The sequence below is a fragment of the Rhinoderma darwinii genome, chromosome 3 (assembly GCF_050947455.1).
Source record: "Rhinoderma darwinii isolate aRhiDar2 chromosome 3, aRhiDar2.hap1, whole genome shotgun sequence".
NCBI classification, from domain to species: Eukaryota; Metazoa; Chordata; class Amphibia; order Anura; family Rhinodermatidae; genus Rhinoderma; species Rhinoderma darwinii.
The window spans coordinates 367,372,222-367,392,764 of NC_134689.1; the positions used below are offsets into that span (position 1 = coordinate 367,372,222).

The window sequence follows — 20,543 nt, forward strand, 5'->3', positions numbered from 1 at the left end:
CTACATGATTCTTTGCATTTTCTAATGCAGCACAGCACGGCTAGAAGAGAAGGAAATTCTAAATGAAATCAGGAGTACGTTCCATATGACTCACTGTATTATAATGCCACAGTAATTGCAACTTGTGTCTGCTTACCACATGCCCAAATATCCACCGGTTTTCCATATGCCTCTTTTCGGAGCACCTCCGGGGACAGGTACCCTGGGGTTCCAGCAAAGCCTGGCACAGAAAGAACATAATGAGAGCCAGCCCCAACCTCCAGCTGCCAGCAATTTATACAGAGAGCTGCGTGCCAGGGGACTTTGTCACGTATTCATTTATGAGAACTGCTGTATTGAAGATATTTTATAGTTTCAGGGACATGAACACAAACAGCCTCATTTTTATCTAAATAACTTTGAGCAGATGAAGGATTAAGGCGGATTAAAAGGGCTAGTCAATCATTTGATAAATGCCACAGGCAAGAAGCACCAAGTGTACCCGTCTAATCCATCAGTCTGTGAACAGGCCTCACCCACCTGAATGCCATCACTCACTTTCATTATTGTGCTACTGTAGAATAATAAACTGATTGAAAAAAACAAACACTGATGCATTTGTGATTTTGATAAATGAAGTATATGGACGAGATTTTTAATCTGGCAGAAATGCATCCCCAGACCAAAATATTAAAAAGCTCAAGTAAGGAAAAGAAAAATGTGGTTATAGTGAATATAGGGATGGGCAGGGGTGGGGCAAGCTCTCCCAGAATGTGCCCCTTCCAGTCTCCCCTGAGTCCCGAAAGTTCTGTAAACTAGCTGTTGGATAGACAATCATGCAATTTATTGCCCGCTGCCTGCCCCTTTCCCAACCAGTCGCTAGTGATCTTAGTATTACTACATACTCCTCATTTCCCTCCACCTCTACCATGTATCTGTAGTAGGGTCCGCCAGCTACTCCCCCCGGTCCCATCCTTCACCTCTTTAATGAATTATATATTTTTATATACACTGTCGCCCCAAACCTCTATAGGGTAGGGCTGACTGTTTACAGTGGGTGTCTGTTATACATTAAAAGCCTATTCTAGTGTGACTGGCGCCGTTCCCTCACCAATGCACTGTGGGAAACGCTCAATGGTCCCGAAACCTACAGCATTATCAGCAGCTCAGGCATAGCCCTGTTGAATAGTTCAATTGGTTGAAATTTAATATGCAGAGAATTGTATTTAATCCATAAATTTCACCCTCCCATTAATGGCACCCTAGGTGGCCACCTATTTTACCTACCACTTGTCCCGAATCGGGGGATGGAGCAAGCATCTTGTGAAGATGAAGGCCTATATCATAGACTTGGATCTTAGCAGTAGCTGTCTTAACCCTTTAATGACGGGTTTATTTTAAACCTTAATGACCAAGCAATTTTTTACGTTTTTCCATCGTCCCATTTCAAGAGCTATAACTTTTTTATTTTTGCGTCGACATAGCTGTATAAGGTCTTGTTTTTTGCGGGTCAAGTTGTGTTTTTTAATAGCACCATTTTGGGGTACATATAATTTGTTGATCAACTTTTATTAACTTTTTTTGGGGGTAATATAAAAAAAACAGCAATTTCGCCACACTTTTTTGCGTCCTAAATTTACCCCGTTTACCGTGTGGTATAAATAACACAATAACTTTATTGAGCGGGTTGTTACGATTGCAACGATACCAAATTCATATATATTTTGTATGTTTTACTACTTTTACACAGTAAAATCTTTTTTTTATTTTTTATTATTTGTTTTTGTGTCTCCATATTTGAAGAGCCATAACTTTTTTTATTTTTCCCGCCGATGCAACTGTATGAGGTATTTTTTTTTGCGGGACGACTTTTAGTCTTTATTGGTACCATTTTGGAGTACATGTGACTTTTTGATAACTTTTTATCACATTTTTTTTTAAAGGCAGGATTCACAGAAAACATCAATTTTTTCATTATTTTTTATTTAACTTTTTACGGCGTTCGCCGAGCGGGTTAAATAATGTAATAACTTTATAGTTGGGGTAGTTACGGACGCGGCAATACCAAATATGTGTCATTTATTAACTTTTTTTGTTTTTTTCTTAATAAAGCAGTTTGTAAAGGGAAAAAGTGGGTTTTTCAGTTTTTTATTTATTAACTTTATTAAACTTTTATTTTCTTACTTTTTTTTTTACCAGTCCCACTAGGGGACTTCACTATGCAATCATCCGATCGCTATTATAATACTCTGCAATACTTCTGTATTGCAATGTATTACTGCCTGTCCGTGTAAAACGGACAGGCATTGCCTAGCAGGCATTAACTGGGGCAGCCATCGAAGAAACCGACACCCTGCGATCACACACAGGTTGTCGCGGGGTGAGAGAGGGAGTGCCCTCCCTCTCTCCAAAACCACTCAGATGCGGCGCTCGCTATTGAGCGCCACATCTGAGGGGTTAAACGAGCGAGATCGATACTGATATCGATCTCGCTCGTTCGAGCAGGGGCGGTCACTAACGGGTTAAAGGGGTTTTCCCATCAGAAACATTTAAGACATATCCACAGGGCACCTATCTCTAGAATGGGGCCACTAAGCCCTGTTCTACCCCTCTGTGTTATGGCTGAATTGTGTGATTTACGACCATGAATGACGGAAACAGTGTAGCTCGCTGAGCTACACTATTTCCGTGAGTCTCGTAGAACTGAATGGTAGTTACAGAAACAGCATAGCTCGCATGCTACGCTGCTTCTGTAACTGGCATTCACTACTATGGAAGTTACGGAAACAGCGGAAATCACATTTAGGGGGCCCCAATCTAGAGATAGGTGTGGGTCCCAGAGGTGGGACTGCATCTATATGACATTTATCACACATCTTGTGGATATCCAAAAAATAAAATATTTGAAGCAGCACAACCACGCTTTTTCTGAGGATATCTTGTGGATATGTCATAAATGTCTCTGATGGGAAAACCCCTTTAAAGCTTATATGTGGAGTATCAATTCCTATGACTTATAATGGTTGGAGATCATTCAGTGGAAGGAATGACTGTCTTAACATACTCGTACTCGTACCACAATGCAGCTCTATATACTGTAAGAAGATGTGGAACACAAGTGAAGCATGTAGTATATGAGGCTCAGTGTCTGGATCTGTCTTTGCAGCATAATATAATTTATAATTAAATATTAATTATAAAATAATCCCTCATGCTACACTACACCTGCCTGCATGTCTTCTTACAAGACTGTAATGCCAGTGGAGGGTTCCGCTCCTTCTGGCGGTCCCCACCGCCGGGTAACTTATCCATGCCACCGGCGCTCTGCCCTGTGCTAGTGTTGGCGTTCCGTGCCTGTCAGCATGCTGCCTTTTCTGCGTAGGTACGGAATCCAGTATGTATCTTTTTTACTGTCCTCACGCACCTCCTCTCCTGCTGCGGCCGCTTCCGTGTGCCATAGGGCATGTGCGCTCCCTTGTTGTTTCCTAAAGGGCCAGCGTGCGTGCACTTAAATCATTCCCAACCAATCCCAGATGCCCAGTACATATTTAAAGTATCCTCACTGGTCACCTGATGCCTGAGCAACTTTGTTTCAACATTAGCTTGTTCCTGCGAAGGTTCCATTACTGTGTTCTGCTCATCCGAGTATCTATTACGGCCTGTCTCGACCCTCTGCCTGGATGCATCCCTGCAGAGACTCAGCTTGCCCTGGCTTTGGCCAGACCCTGTCCGTCCTATTGCCTGACCCTTCGGTGTACTTCACCATTGTCTCCTGCTCCATTGGGCCAGCTGCAATACATACCGAGACCACCTCAGGAGTTAGAGACCTGGTAGTCTCCCTGCCGTGAAATCCAGATCCCCGTATGGGGGTTAAAGGGTGAGGCTGCTTAGACAACGCCCGTAGTGGTGGCTCAAAGACAAACCAGTTGTATAGAACAGTGGATCCACAACCTGCTGGTTATTACAAAGACATCTAACAAGAATCATATATAATGTTGATAATTTCCACTCCTAGCACTAGAAAGCTTATAAATCCTATTCTTATAACTGTGGCAGGTTTTAGTGGCAGGAGCAGGAACTAATAAGTCACAAGGGCACATATTGTTAATAAGTTCATCTGGCACCGCGAGTCAATGAGTCTCTGCTAACCCTGGCATCAGAAAAATATAATGATTTTCACATCCAATTCTAAATCCAGGGCTCCAAAGGCAAGACTTACCAAACCAGGCCTGCTGCTCTCCTTGTACTTCTATGGCCAGGCCAAAATCTGCCAACTTGACTGCTGCTCCTTTGCATTTGCTGGCAAGGAGAAGGTTTTCTGGCTGTTGTTAACAGAGATGTGGTTAGAGACAGTGACAAGGCAACACTTTTTTTTATTGTCATCAGGTACAATCACTCAGGGTGGATTAAGGTGCCCTCAGTAAAGGTAACCAGATGTATAACCAAATGAAGGATGTTCCCATAAGGAGGTCTGGTCACCTTATCTCTCTTTCATTGCATGGTCTCCATCTCTGCTACCCGATGTTCGATAGAAAAAAATTAAAACGGATATGGCTGATGTTTATGGTTCACTTCTGTTGGCTCCATCAATGAGTAGGAGATTATATTATGGAAACTAGCAATACTGTTGAGTACATATGGATTGAAATATTGTAGGGCCATCTTTTGAGCAAAAGCCCCATGAAAGTGTTTGATGGATTGAGCATATTAAAAATTGCTGTTGAGCAATCCAAAGAAATTGGTATGCAGTATTTTGGGTCATTTAGAGAAGCTATAGATATGTGATGACAATCATGAAAGGGATAAAACTACCTATTCTTATTATCTATATGTTATTTAACTATTCTCTTGCCCATTGATCTTCTACAGGAATGGTTGCATTGCCCAACAAAAATCAAAGAAATGACTCTGGTTTGAGCTCCTCTATTCTAGTTGGTAGGACAGGTAGCATTAGAGAGATGGTGAGCATACGGTTGGCGAGCAAGGGAAGATTGGAAAGGATGGAGAACATTGGGAAAATGATGGTGTGAATAGAGATAGAGATTGATTCTTTATCCTATAAGTACAGGTATAAAAAGTACATAAAACTTTTGGCACTAAATCAAACATAAAAACATAAAATAAATATCATTTTCCACAGCATGCCATGCACACCAGCCCCAGATAGGGTAGATTCCCAGCCCCAACCTCCACATGCTATGAAAAACACAACTGTTCCACCATCCACAGTATAAGCCAGATACAACTCGCCACTAGCATGCAGGGGACACTTCCAGGGCAGGCGCTGTATTGGAAGGAGAGATGCAATGTCCAGCCTGACATGCATATGGTAAAGAAGATGGCATGGGGGATACAAAACTCACCTTCAGGTCCCTGTGGACAACCCCCATTTGGTGGCAGTGGAGAACTGCTTCAAGAATCTGCTGGATGCAATGACTGCGTGCAAACAGCAGGGGGGGGGGCGTTAGTAAGGTCTGTGTGCTCCCTGCAAGTTGATGGAGGGGGTAGGGGCAGGAGGGTAGGAAGGGGATGACTGCCAACCAAAATCAACCATTGCAAAAGATGGGGTAATATCCTCTAGTGGCAATAAGGATGTGCTTTTACATATCGTTACTGTAAAAGTTCACTTGTGGTCTTTTATTAAAATGTAATACACTAGTAACGTACATATTGGTTCTTAGCACACATGTTATGACTTATGTGTGACTAAACCGGCTATAACTTTATTTTGTAATATGCGAATCTCAAAGTAAACTGAACAGAGCGACCTTACTTTATCCCATTCTCCATAGCTTTTCCACACATTTTTTTATGCAGTTTTTAGACCCAAACAAAGGAGTGGATACCAAAAAGATATTATGACCTTTTATCTTTTTCCTGTCTATTGGATCCACTACTCGATCTGGCCAGCAGCATATATTGAAGAGAAGGGGCCGCAAAGGTCCGCCTCCCATTAATTTCAATGGGAGTCAGACACTTCTTTTTCCCGTTAGCTGATTTTTTCAGCTAGCGGGAAAAATAAGCCTCCTGCTCGATCTTCAGGCGGATTCTGTCCGAAGCTCCCATTGAAGTTAATGGGAGGAGGAATAATTCCGCGGCAGATTTTGCGCCGGGACCTGCCACGCAAAATCCGCCGTGTGAGCTGTTCCTTACGGTGCCTGGTTTTGCCACTCAAGACTGAAGGCCTTGGTATTTGTTTTCACCCTTTGCATGTCATTTGGGACAAATTCCCCACCTCCTTGTTTGCTAAAAATACAACTCCACTGGAGAGGAGAGTCCTTCACAGGTTCTTATCGCGAAATAGCAAAGTTGAAGGGACCTATGATGGCTGGGCCCCCTCTCTCCAAGACCCCTGTAGCGGCCGCATGGTCTGTAATTATGGTATGTGTGCCAAAAATGGCACAATTAACTGCATTGAGTCCAGCCTAACCCCAGTTTCTTATATATTCAGACTCTGTAACCCTGAACTTTCTTTTGGCTGTTCCTTTGATAATAACTAGTGCTTAATGATATGACAATATTAAAGATGATTTGTAATAGGAGCACAATTTCATTTTTTTCATTGTTTTTACGCAGGATAAAGCTCGAACACTAGATAAAAAAACAGCACTTGCTTTTCATTGGAGCCTTGAACAGGAATTTGGAGGGCTACTCCAGGGTGAAGGCGTTCCCTCTGACTTTTTATTCTTAGGATACCATATCAGGTGCTTTAAATTAAAGGGAGGTTGTCCTGGTGACAGATTCCCACTCAAGCCTAGTTCAGATCGCGTTTTGGCCTATGTTTTGCATGCTAAACACGCTAAATGTGTCCATAGGGCTCCATTAGCCCAACAGAGACTAAAAGAGTTTCCTTACGGTCTCCTTCTGGCTAGTATACATCAGTATACTTTTCTTTTTTGAAGGCTGGAATAGCATAGTAGACTACACTATTCCATTCTAAGCGATCCCTCAATTTTTTTTATTATGCACAATATACTTTTTATAATAGTTGTATGTTTAACAGGAAGCTCCCGACATCACTGTCTATATATAGTCAGTGATGTCAGGAGCTTCCCAATGCCGGAGTCCCCGGCCAGAGCATCGGTAGCGCTCTGCCCGCGAACTTTGGACCTGGAGAAGATCCTGAAATCACTGACCATATATGGGCAAGAGTCATTCCGATGCTCTGGCTGGAGACTCCAGCATTGAAATGAACAGTGACGTCAGAGGTGTATCCTGAGCCGAAGTCCTCAGACTCAAACGCCTGCTGACCGTCACACTGTTGTTTTTATATATGCTTTTATCTTTTTGAAATCATGTGAGTGTAATAAATACGTTGGGCTACATAAGCTGGTTTATCACAGTACTTCACTATAGGAGCCGAATTTTCCCTATTATTTATCATATAGGAGTGGTTTGGAATTAAATATCGTCAGTCTGGTTATGTATCTATCCAAAATCTGATATGAACTGTAACGTGACCAATTAACCCACGCATGCCAGTATGATGAAAATATCTGCTGACCCTGAATCGGTCTTTTGGACTATTCAGTTGAGTTCTCTTTTTTTGCGCCGATCACTTATGTTTATTGAGGTTTTCCCACCGATTACTGCTGATCACTGGGGATTCTAGCAGGGGGACATTTTATGATCATCTTATCGTTAAGTAGGGATTGTCTAAAGCAGAGAACCCTTTTCTTCAAGTGTTCATATTAACAACATATTTTTAAAAAAAAAAATCTTAGGCTAGCTTCCTAAATGATTTTTTAATTCAAGGACATTCATAATACTTACTGTTATCCTGAAAAAAAAAGAATTGTCTTGTTTGTCGTCTTGTTAATGTATGTAATGAGCGGCAACTTAGTTCGAATTGCAATGACCTGAGAAAGTCTGAAGCAGAGCATTATTACCCAGACAATATAGACATGGCTGGGATTTGAGCCACTCACTAGGGCCTCATTCACGAAAGCATAGTGTCCATACATATATTTGTTTTGGCCCCAGACATGAACAGCGGGACGAGTTGTCGTTTTTAATGGCACCATTTAATGCACTGGAACTTTGAAAAATTATTTTGTGGTGAGGAATGGAATTACACCAACAATTCCTCTATTGTTGTTTAGCTTTAATTTTTACGGCATTCACTTGTGGTAAAAATGACATGCTAACTTTATTCTGTAGTTTTTATTAATACCATGCAACTTTTTGATCACTTTTTATTTCATTTCTTTGGGGAGTCGAGGTGACCAAAATCCAGCAATTCTAGCATAATTTTTTTTTTTTTTGGAGTATTTACCGTGTCGTGTAGATAATGTTATATTGTAAGGCTGGGTTCACACGACCACATTAACGTCCGTAATGGACGGACGTATTTCGGCCGGAAATCCCGGACCGAACTCAGTGCAGGGAGCCGGGCTCCTAGCATCATAGTTGTGTACGATGCTAGGAGTCCCTGCCTCTCCGTGGAACTACTGTCCCGTACTGAAAACATGATTACAGTACGGGACAGTTGTCCTGCAGAGAGGCAGGGACTCCTAGCGTCGTACATAACTATGATGCTAGGAGCCCGGCTCCCTGCACTGAGTTCGGTCCGGGACTTCCGGCCGAAATACGTCCGTCCATTACGGACGTTAATGTGGTCGTGTGAACCCAGCCTAATAGTTTGGACTTTTACTGAAGCGGCAATACCAATTATGTTTATTTTTTTAATTTGACATCATTTTAGGGGCAACATGGGATAAGGATTTTTTTTCTTTACTTTTTTTTTTTTTTTTTCTATATTCCTAAAAGATTACATTTATTTAATTTTTACATTTCAGGGGACCTGAACCAGCTTGTTAAATCCATTGCACTATACACTGCAATACTCATGTATTGCAGGGTGATATTCATTTAGCTTCCTTCTTTTAAAGAGTGACTGCACTTCCATCAAACTTTTCATAAGTCATAGAGACATATCACAAGTTTGGATCGGTGGGGTCCGGGTGCTGAGACCCCCACCATTGCTGAAACGAAGGTGCAGAAGAGCTGCAGACAGTAAGCGACCCCCCTTTACTCTTACACCTGGTACATTTAATTAGCATTATATACGTTTTGGTGTTAATCCATTTGCTATTTGATCATTCAGAGATCGTCCATTGCGGAATATACAAATAATGCTAAAATAAAAGAGTACCAGAAAATGACTTATTATTGGGACTCCAAATGCTGACCTTGGTGACTGGGCTTGTGTGTTCCATAGGAAGCTGTGCCTATTAGGATAAGGCCCCAGGAGGTGGCATTGAAATGCTGCCATGCATTTGAAAACTGTTTGGTGCAGTTGTCAAATTGCTTATTAATAGCCGCGTGGTGTTTCAGGTAAAACGGCTGCTTACCTGCAAGATCGTGCAGACATAAGAGTCTGCTCATTAACCCCATGCAGCCCAAGCCACTCTTTGTTTTTGTTTTTCACTCCCCGCATCCAAGAGCCATAACTTTTTTATTTTTACATCAATGAAGTGGTGTGAAAGCTTGTTTTTTTGCGGGAGGAGTTGTAGTTTCTATTGCCACTATTTAAAGTACCATATAATGTAATGGGAAACTGAAAAAAAAAGTCCTTGTGATGTGGAATTGGGAAAAACTGTCATTCGTCCATTGTTTTTTGGGTTTCATTTTTACGTCTTTCACCGTGCAGTAAAAACGGCAACTTAACGTTATTCTGCTGATCAATGTGATTACGGCGATACCAAATTTATATAAACATTTTAATGTTTCACTACTTTTACAAAGAAAAAAATATTTGTTAAAAAAAAAGGTTTGTTTTGTGTCAACATATTCTGAGAGCCATAACTTTTTTTTGCCCATTGTTTTTTTGCAGGACGAGCTGTGGTTTTTATTGGTACCATTTTTTGCCACATACAAAAAAATCAATGTTGATTGATGGCTCATCTTTGGGGTACCATTTATTAGTCCTCTTCCAGTTCTGGATGTTATCAGAGACATTTCAGGATACATATAACGCCTAGTCCTTATATTTCTTCTGCCAATAAAATGGCACCTTCTCTTGTTTAGTGAGTGACAGGGAAATTTTTGAAAAGTGATACGGAAAGATTTGTACATTTGTGCATTACACCAGTCAATGTGATATCTCTATTTAGTGCTCATTTACAATATTTAATGTGTGCATGATTCTGACATTGAAAATGAAAAGTGGAATATGCATTGTCAGATATTTTTCAGGGTTAAAGTGAATCTCCACCTTTTTACACCATGTTGCCTTTAGGTCCATAATTCTGAGCTCATTAATTTCTTACTATATCTTCATACATAGCTCCAAATCCCCTGCATAGACATTTGAATAATAAAAGATAAAAGTGTAAAATTAAAAAATGTTGCCTACCTGCCGATGCCACTAGGGGGAACTTGGGAACATATTGCATACAGTATTATTATTATTATTATTAAGTTCAACAGTATGCAGTAAGCTCCCTCTAGTGGTCACTGCAGGCAGACAAAATTTTATAATTTAAAGGGTTGTCCAAGAGTTTCAGAAATAAAACTGGCTGCAAGAAAAGTTATAAAATAAAAGAACTGACATGACTCACCTGTTAAATCTTCTACCACTCCAGGGCCGATGCACTGGAGGTCACCTCCGATCTATGTTTATTTTCCTGGAGTGATGACGTGCTGTATAATCGACGTGAGCACCACAACCAATCACTGGCCTCCACGTCACGTGATGTACACCCTAGTATCACCGTTGAGGCCAGTGGTTTGCTGCAGCAGTTAAGTGGATATATGGCACGTTATCGCTCGGACCAGCAGGGACCCCCCGAGTATCAGGGGCAGTTTTTTATATAACATTTACTCAGCCTGTTTAATTTCTGAAACTCTCGGACAACATCTTAAACTTTTTGTCAATACTGGGGGGGGGGCTGTAGCTCTGTATTTTAAAAAAATAAACGAAACTCTGATCTCTTTAATGGCATGTTAAAAAATTAATCAGGAGCGAATTGTAGACTTTTTTTTCGATTTTAAACGTTTTCAAAAAGTTTTTGATATGCCATAGAGACATACAGTATCAGAAATTGTAATCAGTGGGGATCTGGGTGTTGAGACCCCCACCGTCACTGAAACGAAGGTGCAGAAACCCTTATGTGATTGCTCTGCTCCTCCGGCTGTGATCGGCGCACCTTGTCAGGCTAATGACGGGCTCACATAAAACGTCTATGAGCATGTCTCCAGCCTATAAAGAAGAGACGATCACATCCGAAAGTGCAGGATAGTCAGCCGAGTACTTTTGCACGTTAGCTTTAGTGGAGTGACGGTTGGTGGCTCAGCACCCAGACCCCCACGAATCAATATTCTGATATGTATCTATGGCATATGAAAAGTTTTTTTAAATTACTTATACTCCTTAAATTACTAAAACAGGTCTGAAGTACAAAGAACAGAGATGACAAAGACACGCAGGACTGTAAACACGTTCTAAATTGATGTGAACGTAAACTACTAGATGGAGGCAAAAGTTGGCACTTAAATCAATTTACCATCTTCTGCCCAGAATACCTGCGTGGTACAAAGCACATGCAACACAAATTCTCCTGGCTCCTACAGTACATCAACATATTAATAATTCAAGTGTGTTTTTACAAGTTAAGAATTGCTTATTTGGTGCTACATGAGGAGACATATAAAGGGAACAGGAAAAGTAAGGGTAAAAATGTGACAAGAAAACCTCGAAAATAGAGTGGATCGACAAGAGGGGAAAAAGATAGATAGATATGAGATAGATAGATAGATAGATAGATAGATAGATAGATAGATAGATAGATAGATAGATAGATAGATAGATAGATAGATAGATAGATAGATAGATAGATAGATAGATAGATAGATAGATCGATATGAGATCGATCGATAGATAGATAGATAGATAGATAGATCGATAGATCGATAGATAGATAGATAGATAGATAGATAGATAGATAGATAGATAGATAGATAGATAGATAGATAGATATGAGATAGATAGATAGATAGATAGATAGATAGATAGATAGATAGATAGATAGATAGATAGATAGATAGATAGATAGATAGATAGATAGATAGATAGATAGATAGATAGATAGATAGATAGATAGATAGATATGAGATAGAAACAATCTTCATGATTTGGGCTTTGCAGGCCACCACATTGGATTTTAAATTAAACAACTGATATGCAATTGAAGTGTAGACTTTAAAGAGGCTCTGTCACCAGATTTTGCAACCCCTATCTGCTAGTGCAGCAGATAGGCGCTGCAATGTAGATTACAGTAACGTTTTTATTTTTAAAAAACGAGCATTTTTGGCCAAGTTATGACCATTTTTGTAGTTATGCAAATGAGGCTTGCAAAAATCCAAGTGGGTGTGTTTAAAAGTAAAAGTCCAAGTGGGCGTGTATTATGTGCGTACATCGGGGCGTTTTTAATACTTTTACTAGCTGGGCGCTCTGAAGAGAAGTAACATCCTCTTCTCTTCAGAACGCCCAGCTTCTGACAGTGCAGATCTGTGACGTCACTCACAGGTCCTGCATCGTGACGGCCACATCGGCACCAGAGGCTACAGTTAATTCTGCAGCAGCATCAGCGTTTGCAGGTAAGTCGATCTTACCTGCAAACGCTGATGCTGCTGCAGAATCAACTGTAGCCTCTGGTGCCGATGTGGCCGTCACGATGCAGGACCTGTGAGTGACGTCACAGATCTGCACTGTCAGAAGCTGGGCGTTCTGAAGAGAAGAGGATGTTACTTCTCTTCAGAGCGCCCAGCTAGTAAAAGTATTAAAAACGCCCCGATGTACGCACATAATACACGCCCACTTGGACTTTTACTTTTAAACACGCCCACTTGGACTTTTGCAAGCCTCATTTGCATAATTACAAAAATGGTCATAACTTGGCCAAAAATGCTCGTTTTTTAAAAAAAAAAACGTTACTGTAATCTACATTGCAGCGCCTATCTGCTGCAATAGCAGATAGGGGTTGCAAAATCTGGTGACAGAGCCTCTTTAAGGTTTAATTCAAGGGGTTGAACAAAAATATCCTGTGAAACGTTTAGGGATTGCAACCATTTTCTACACAGCCTCCTCATTTCAGGGGCTCAAAAGTAATTGGACAAATTAACATTACCATAAATAAAATATATTTTTTTAATACTTTGTAGAGAATCCTTTGCAGGCAATGACTGCCTGAAGTCTAGAACCCATGGACATCACCAAACGCCGGGTTTTCTCCTTTGTGATGCTTTGCCCGGCCTTTACTGTCGCTGTCTTCAGTTGTTGCTTGTTTGTGGGTCTTTCTGACTTAAGTTTTGTCTTAAAGAGAACCTTTCACCTCCCATACATGTGCAGCTGAGTGCAACATGTAATGGGGAGGGCTGCACAAACCCTGGGGCACTTTACATTTTTTCTACCTCCCTCCGTTATTTAGATATCGGTGCCATTATATTTGGCGCCCGATATTTAAATAACCCCCTGAACAGTCAACGGGGCGTGTACTGGCAAGGGGGCGTGTTACTAAGGCTGTGAAACTGTCCAATCAGATATGGACAGTGTTACAGCAAGAGCGAGGAGAGAGAGTGTGCGCACGCGCACACGCTCTCACTCTTCAGCTTTCAAGATAAGTCTTCTGACGAACTGGCAAGGGGGCGTGTCACTGCTACGGACAGTGTAAGAGCTGTGGAGAGGAGAGCGCGCTCTCTTCTCTTCAGCTCTTGCAAGCGATCAGTCATGTATTGTCTGCTGAACTGGCAAGGGTGCGTGTCTCTGCTACAGACAGTGTAAGCGCTCCCCAGCTCTTACACTGTCTGTAGCAGTGACACACCCCCTTGTCAGTTCAGGTGAAAAGACTGCAATCGCACACTCTCTCTCCTGCTGTGGCACTGTCCATATCTGATTGGACAGTGTCACAGCCATAGTAACACGCCCCCTTGCTAGTACACGCCGCATTGACTGTTCAGGGGGTTATTTAAATATCGGGCGCCAAATATAACGGCACCGATATCTAAATAACGGAGGGAGGTAGAATTTTTTTTTAAAGTGCCCCAGGGTTTTTTTCAGCCCTCCCCATTACATGCTGCACTCAGCTGCACATGTATGGGGAGGTGAAAGGTTCTCTTTAAGCAAGTGAAATGCAGCTCGATCGGATTGAGATCTGGTGATTGAATTGGCCAGTGCAGAATATTCCACTTCTTTGCCTTAAACTCCTGGGTTGCTTTCGCAGTATGTTTTGGGTCATTGTCCATCTGTACTGTGAAGCGACGTCCAATCAACCTTGCTTCATTTGGTTGAATCTGAACAGAAAGTAAATCCCTGAACACTTCAGAATTCATCCAGCTGCTTCTGTCTTCAGTCACATCATCAATAAACACTAGTGACCCAGTGCCTTTGGCAGCCATGCATGCCCATGCCATCACACTGCCTCCACCATGTTTTACAGAGGACGTGGTGTGCTTTGGATCATGAGCCGTTCCAAGCCTTCTCCATACTTTCTTCCTCCCATCATTCTGGCACAGGTTGATCTTAGTTTTATGCTGTTCCAGAACTGGGCGGCTTCTTTAGATGTTGTTTAGCAAAGTCTAATCTGGCCTTTCTATTTTTGAGGCGGATTAATGGTTTGCACCTTGTGGTGAACCCTCTGTATTTGCTCTCATGAAGTCTTCTCTTTATGGTAGACTTAGATACTGATACATCTACTTCAGGAGTGTTCTTCACTTGGGTAGATGTTGTGAAGGGTTTTTCTTCACCATGGAAAGGATTCTGCGATCATCCACCACTGTTGTCTTCTATGGGCGTCCAGGCCTTTTGGAGTTCACAAGATCACCAGTTCGCTCTTTTTTTTCAAGAATGTACTAAACTGTTGATTTGGCCACTCCTAACATTTGTGCTCTCTCTCTCTGATGGATTTCTTAATTTTTTCAGCCTAATGATGGTCTGTTTCACTTGCATTGAGAGCTCCTTTGACCTCATGTTGTGGGTTCACAGCAACAGCTGCCAAATGCAAATGCCCACATGGAATCAGCTCCAGACCTCTTACCTCCTTAATGGATAATGGATTAACGAGGGAATAGCCCATGCAGCCCATTAAAAAGCTTTTGAGATAATTGTCCCATTACCTTTGGTCCCTTGAAAAGGAGGCAGCTAAATATTAAAGAGCTGTAATTCCTAAACCCTTTCTCAAATTAGGATGTGAATACCCTCATATTAAAGCTGAGAGTCTGCACTTTAAGTCCATATTGATTATATAACTGTATATTCAATATGTTTTGGTAAACAGCTAAAATGCCAAAACTTGTGTCACTGTCAAAATAATTCTGGACCTAACTGTAGATGATAGATAGATAGATAGATAGATAGATAGATAGATAGATAGATAGATAGATAGATAGATAGATAGATAGATAGATAGATAGATAGATAGATAGATAGATAGATAGATAGATGAATTTATTATGAAAAGCTTTGTGCCTTCTCATCCTTGACCTCAACCTGTTAGCAGAGTCCAGTAATAGAGTAGAGGCACACATGCGGCGGCGGTGGTGATGATGATGATGATGGATATAGGGCAGAGAATATTGGAATTGAGAGACACATGGAAGAGACAGGAGAGAGCACAGGAGGGGGAGGACAAAGAAGAGACAGATGGAGGAGGAGAGAAACTAAAAATAGGTGCCAAAGAGAGCAAAAAACAAGTAGAAGATACATAAAGCGGAGAGGAGGAGAGCGAATGAGGAGGGTAAAGAAAGATCTAGGGGAGAAGATGAAGAATAAGGGAACATACTAAGGAGGCAAGAAGGCAGAAAGAAGAAAACAGAGAGGAGTGGAAGGGAGAAAAACACAATATAAGGGGAGAAAAGGGTGGAGGATTATAGAGAGAGGGCAGATATGAGTATATAGGATGCAGTGCATATCATGCAAGTCATCTGCAGAGCATCACACCACAAGCTGTGAAATACTCTGCACAGTTCTCCTGCAATGCTCTCCATCCCCACGTCCCCATGGGCAGGTGCACTGAGCTGTGCATGCTATAACTTGTACTTCTATTGGACAAATTGAGTAACGCCGATTCTCTGTTTATTGGTTAGAAAACAGTGGATGAAGGGCATGTAGGGGAAAGAGCTGGGAGAAAGGATAACTGCAGATACAAAGGTGGCGGTAATAAAGCTAGAGAAAATAATGTAACAAGACACAAAGAGAAAACAATAAACAGAGAGTACGTGGTAGAATAGTCACATCGCTTACAATTCAGATTATGGAAACATACATATATTGCAAGACTCATCTGAAAAAATTAGGGCATCATTTATAACTAGTCAGTGCTGGAATTTAACTTATTTGGTGTAGTACCGTATTTAGGATGATAGGTGGTGCTATATAATTGATTGCTGGATTGAGATACTTTTCTATGCCTTTCTAATACCCCAGACACCACTGTTTTACCAGAAGGGTTACCCTCAAATTTACAGTGGAGGCAACTATTACATCAGTATTCATATAATATTACAGGCCATTTATGTTTCGACTCAAGGATTGGTCTTATGCCCATTTTGTGTAGACACTTTTAGTAAATTGATTAATTTCTTAGAAATATTAGTTAATTCAAGAAAATGTAGTAGAAAAAAAGCACTTTTGACTTGATTTGTTGACTACATTGTACGTCTCTAACCATGCCTCATTGCCAATGTTAGGATAAAGGGCAGGCCTGGTTAGCTATATGGCCTAGCAGGGCATTCAGTGCTTTTGGCGTATATTACGATGATGGAATTGAGTTTTTTTTTTTTCAACAAGCATGCTTCATCTGTATACTCGACATGTATTTATTATCAAGTAGACCCTACAAAATATGTATGTATAATTTAGTTCCTTCTACCCGCAAGGACAGACCCCATCACACACCGATGTGTGTATGGGTGCATACATCACTTGCTGCTGTACAGCCTTTTAACAGTTAAGCATTATTGTTCAGTTGCATCCCTTCATGCCCACCTGGATGCACATTCTCATTATTGCTATGCACAACCCTCCCCTGCTCCCCATGCACTGCGTCTCCAGAGCCAGATGGTATAGGGATGTGAAGGGTGCAGTGCCCACATTGTGCCAGTTCTCACCTGGGACCCCATGCCATGTCACCCCCTCCCCTTCAGGAATACTAACCTTCAAGTCCCTGTGTACAATGTCACAGGAGTGTGTGAAACAAACACTTTCTAATATCTGATGGAGACAGTGACTGTAAAACAAAACCAGCAGACCCACAGGGTATGGGAGCACAATGAGATGGTACAAATATGGGCAGGGTAAGGGGGCACATTGGGGTTAGATGACATTTAGGTTTATAGGACGTGGGTTTGGTGTAATGATGAGGAGGGGAAGGGAAAAGGAATGAATGTACAGTAATAAAGAGCGGGCATAGGAAGTGGTGGGTGGCAGGTGGAATAAAAGGGTATTAATGGTTGGCCACGGGGATGATATGGTAAATGTGGGCAGACCGTGCAGGGCCAGCACAAGGTAAACAACAGACAAAATGCATGGCAACAACAGTATACAACCAATATATCACAACAAGGGAAAAGAGACGGAGGGAGAAAACAGATTGAGAAAAGGGAGAAGGGGACAAGAGGAGAAAACACAGTGTCTTAACATCACAAAACATCACATTAGAATAGAGGCAGCATGCAGGACTATACAGGGACTATGTACTAGAGACAGGCTGCCTGCGGCTCCCTACATTGTGTTACACTACAAGCCCCAGCATAATTTGCCGGTCATCACTGGGGATACAAAAACATTTACAAAAAGTACCTTATTTATGAAATGCCCTTAGCAACCACAGGTCACAACTTATTGTTCCATCTGGTTGCTATGCGCAAATTCATTTTCTGTGGGTATCGGTTTTCATAAATGAGACCCAGAGGGCTTCATGGATCAAAGTGATCAATGCCGTCTTAGAGAAAAGTGGCATTGTGCTCCATAGCAACTAGCTTGGCTCTAGTTACTATGGGATAGGAGACCATTTTGATACATCAGACCCACTGAGCTTATTAAAAGCCCATTCCTCAATACTCATGTGTGGCTAAAGCTAAACGGTAGGCTCCTAGATATGAAAAAAACTGAAATATTAACAGGAAAACCAATTATGTGTATTGGGTTATATTGTATTGCATGCCTCTTGTCAATTTGGGGACCCCAAGAAATTTTAATCACCTGATAAATAGAATGTAAGCTCTTCTGCTATGTAGATTGCGGCCCTTCAAAATAGTTAGCAAATTCAGATTTGACTTTATTTGTAATTTTATTGCTGTACTGGAAATATGTATGTGGTTTACATCGAGGCTATCTAAAAAAGTCATTTTGAAATTGGCTGGGAGGGGGAGGGATGAGGGGTAAGGGAAAGGGTCCTCTAGGTCAGGAGGGTACCCACCTTGCATCAGCTTCACTGTAATATTCTCTTGCCACAATATCCTCAAATAGCTCCCCGCCTGTGACCCTGAATCACAAAAGACAAGTAAAAATCATATATTCCAAAAGACATAAAGTGTATAAAAAAAATACAATCGTGTATTAATTTTGCATGGGTGCCTTACTTTTTTATACCATATGACAATTCCTTTATCCTATATATACAATTCCTATATACAATTCCTAGCGAACCTCAATCTCCTGGGTGAGAACAGTATGTTCTGAGAAGGCAGCCCCTTCTCCTACAGAGAAACGGAGATAAGCGGCTCCCTGGGATCTTGAGTATCTGATAGGTGCTCAACCAGAGACAGGACTTCCTGATCATGGTACGTTGCATTACATATTATTAAGGCTCAATCTCTTGCTTGTTTATGCAGAGAAAGCGACTGCCTGCCCAGGAGAATGCAATATGCTCAAAGTTGTCTTTTAGGAATAGGGCCGGATAAAGGTCTGAGGAGGTCCTTGGGCAAAACATTTTTGGGAACCCCTATTTTATTTTTGGAATACTAGCTAAAAAGAAACAGGATAGAGGTGATGGAGGCTCCAGGTTATTAGCCCCGTTTGCCATTCCTATAATCTTCCCTGTGTAGGAAACCTCTTTTAAAGGGGTATTGCCATCTTAAACATTTATGGCATAATCACAAGATTTCTGATAGATGTGGGTCCCAGCTCTGCACCTATCTCGAGAACAGCTGTACTACGCAGAGGCGTAACATGGAGTACCCAAGTCCCCAATACAAAATATGTCACAGGGCCCCACCTACCATGTGCCAGTTATAATGGTGGTATCTTCTTATGTGTGAGAGGGGCTTTTGGGCCTCCCCAGGTACCAGTAGAGACTGCTGCACCACCTATAGCTACACCTCTGGTGCTACACTGTTTCCGTAACTCCCATTCACTTCTATAGGAGTTACGGAAATAGTGTAGCACAGCAAGCTCAGCTGTTTCCCTGCTCCCAGACACCTCCCCAATGAGTCTTCACCCGGATGTAACGCCCAGCAACCGCCTCATAACATGGGGACGGGGGTCAGGGGACCCATTTCTGGACATAGGTGTGGGTCTCAGACCTTGGACCCGCATCTACCAAATATTTATGGCACATTCTGTGGATATGCCATAAATGTCTAAGATAGGAATAGCCCTGTAATAGGAAACATTTGAATGTACACATTTTTATCACAAATCTAAAAAAAAAAAAAAGGAATATTCATAAGTTTGGGATAGATAGGATAGTTGTCAGAGCCACGTAAATCATTCCTCTTCACCCTCTGGCCAACTATCTGCCCAGAACTGCTGAGTATAGCAGTATATACAGTCCAAAACTACAGTCATGTATGCCAGCATCTGCTTCAGGCTTGTTAGCACTCATCAGTGCAAGATATAGAAAACATGATTCTAGTGAGTTGGACATGGGGAGCCGTCACTTATACGAGTCAGTTCTACGAATGCACAAAAAACAGCAATACCAGTCTTTACATTTGGCCAAGTCACGTGGTCCACCATATTGGATGATTTTATTTCTGTAAAAAATGGTTAGGAAAACAAAGATTATAAATAACTGGCATCTATTTTAGGATAGATTTAACTCTTTGAAGGAGGGAAAAAGAAATCTACCGCTCAGTGTTAGTCTTCATCAGCAAATACACAAAGGCTTGAGGGGCAACCCAAATAAATAGGTTAGATCACTGGCGTAGCTATAGGGGTCGCAGCGGTCGCAGTTGCGACCGGGCCCATAAGCCTGGGGGGCCCCCTTCTCCCGTTGCCAAACGTAGTAGAACAGATTTTTAAAAACAATTACTTCTGGTGAGCGCACTAGGAAGGGCCCTCACGTGATATCACGATCACATGGTACACTTAGTGTACCATGTGACATCACGTGATGGGCGTTCCATGCATTCAGGAAGAGGATGCAGCGTGGTGCGGACGGAGCAAGAGAGCCTGGACGCAAGTTGGAGCCGATCACCAGAAAACAACGAGACTTGGTGAGGAGGTGTGTGTGTATATGTAATGTATTGTATTGTATCGTATTGTATTGTGCTTTCTGTGTTTAAAATTGTGGGTCGCGACTCCCTTGGGGCATCGTGTGAAGACCTCTGGGGGGGTCGCGAGC

General features: G+C 41.7%; 1 protein-coding gene across 22 annotated transcripts in view; it reads right to left on the bottom strand.

Moving 5' to 3' along the window:
• The window catches only part of CAMK2B (calcium/calmodulin dependent protein kinase II beta), a 182,152-nt gene that overhangs the window by 52,180 nt on the left and 109,429 nt on the right, over nt 1-20,543 (bottom strand). For 17 of the 22 annotated variants that reach the window (XM_075858627.1, XM_075858625.1, XM_075858622.1 and 14 more), the window contains exons 5-8: nt 18,396-18,461; nt 5,343-5,415; nt 4,199-4,301; nt 137-220 (exon numbers count right to left, since the gene is read on the bottom strand). In XM_075858627.1, the coding sequence (XP_075714742.1) occupies nt 137-220; nt 4,199-4,301; nt 5,343-5,415; nt 18,396-18,461 (326 nt within the window). Of the gene's footprint in view, nt 1-136; nt 221-4,198; nt 4,302-5,342; nt 5,416-17,131; nt 17,205-18,395; nt 18,462-20,543 lie in introns of all 22 variants that reach the window. The other 5 variants (XM_075858631.1, XM_075858621.1, XM_075858619.1 and 2 more) reach the window with 1 other exon arrangement.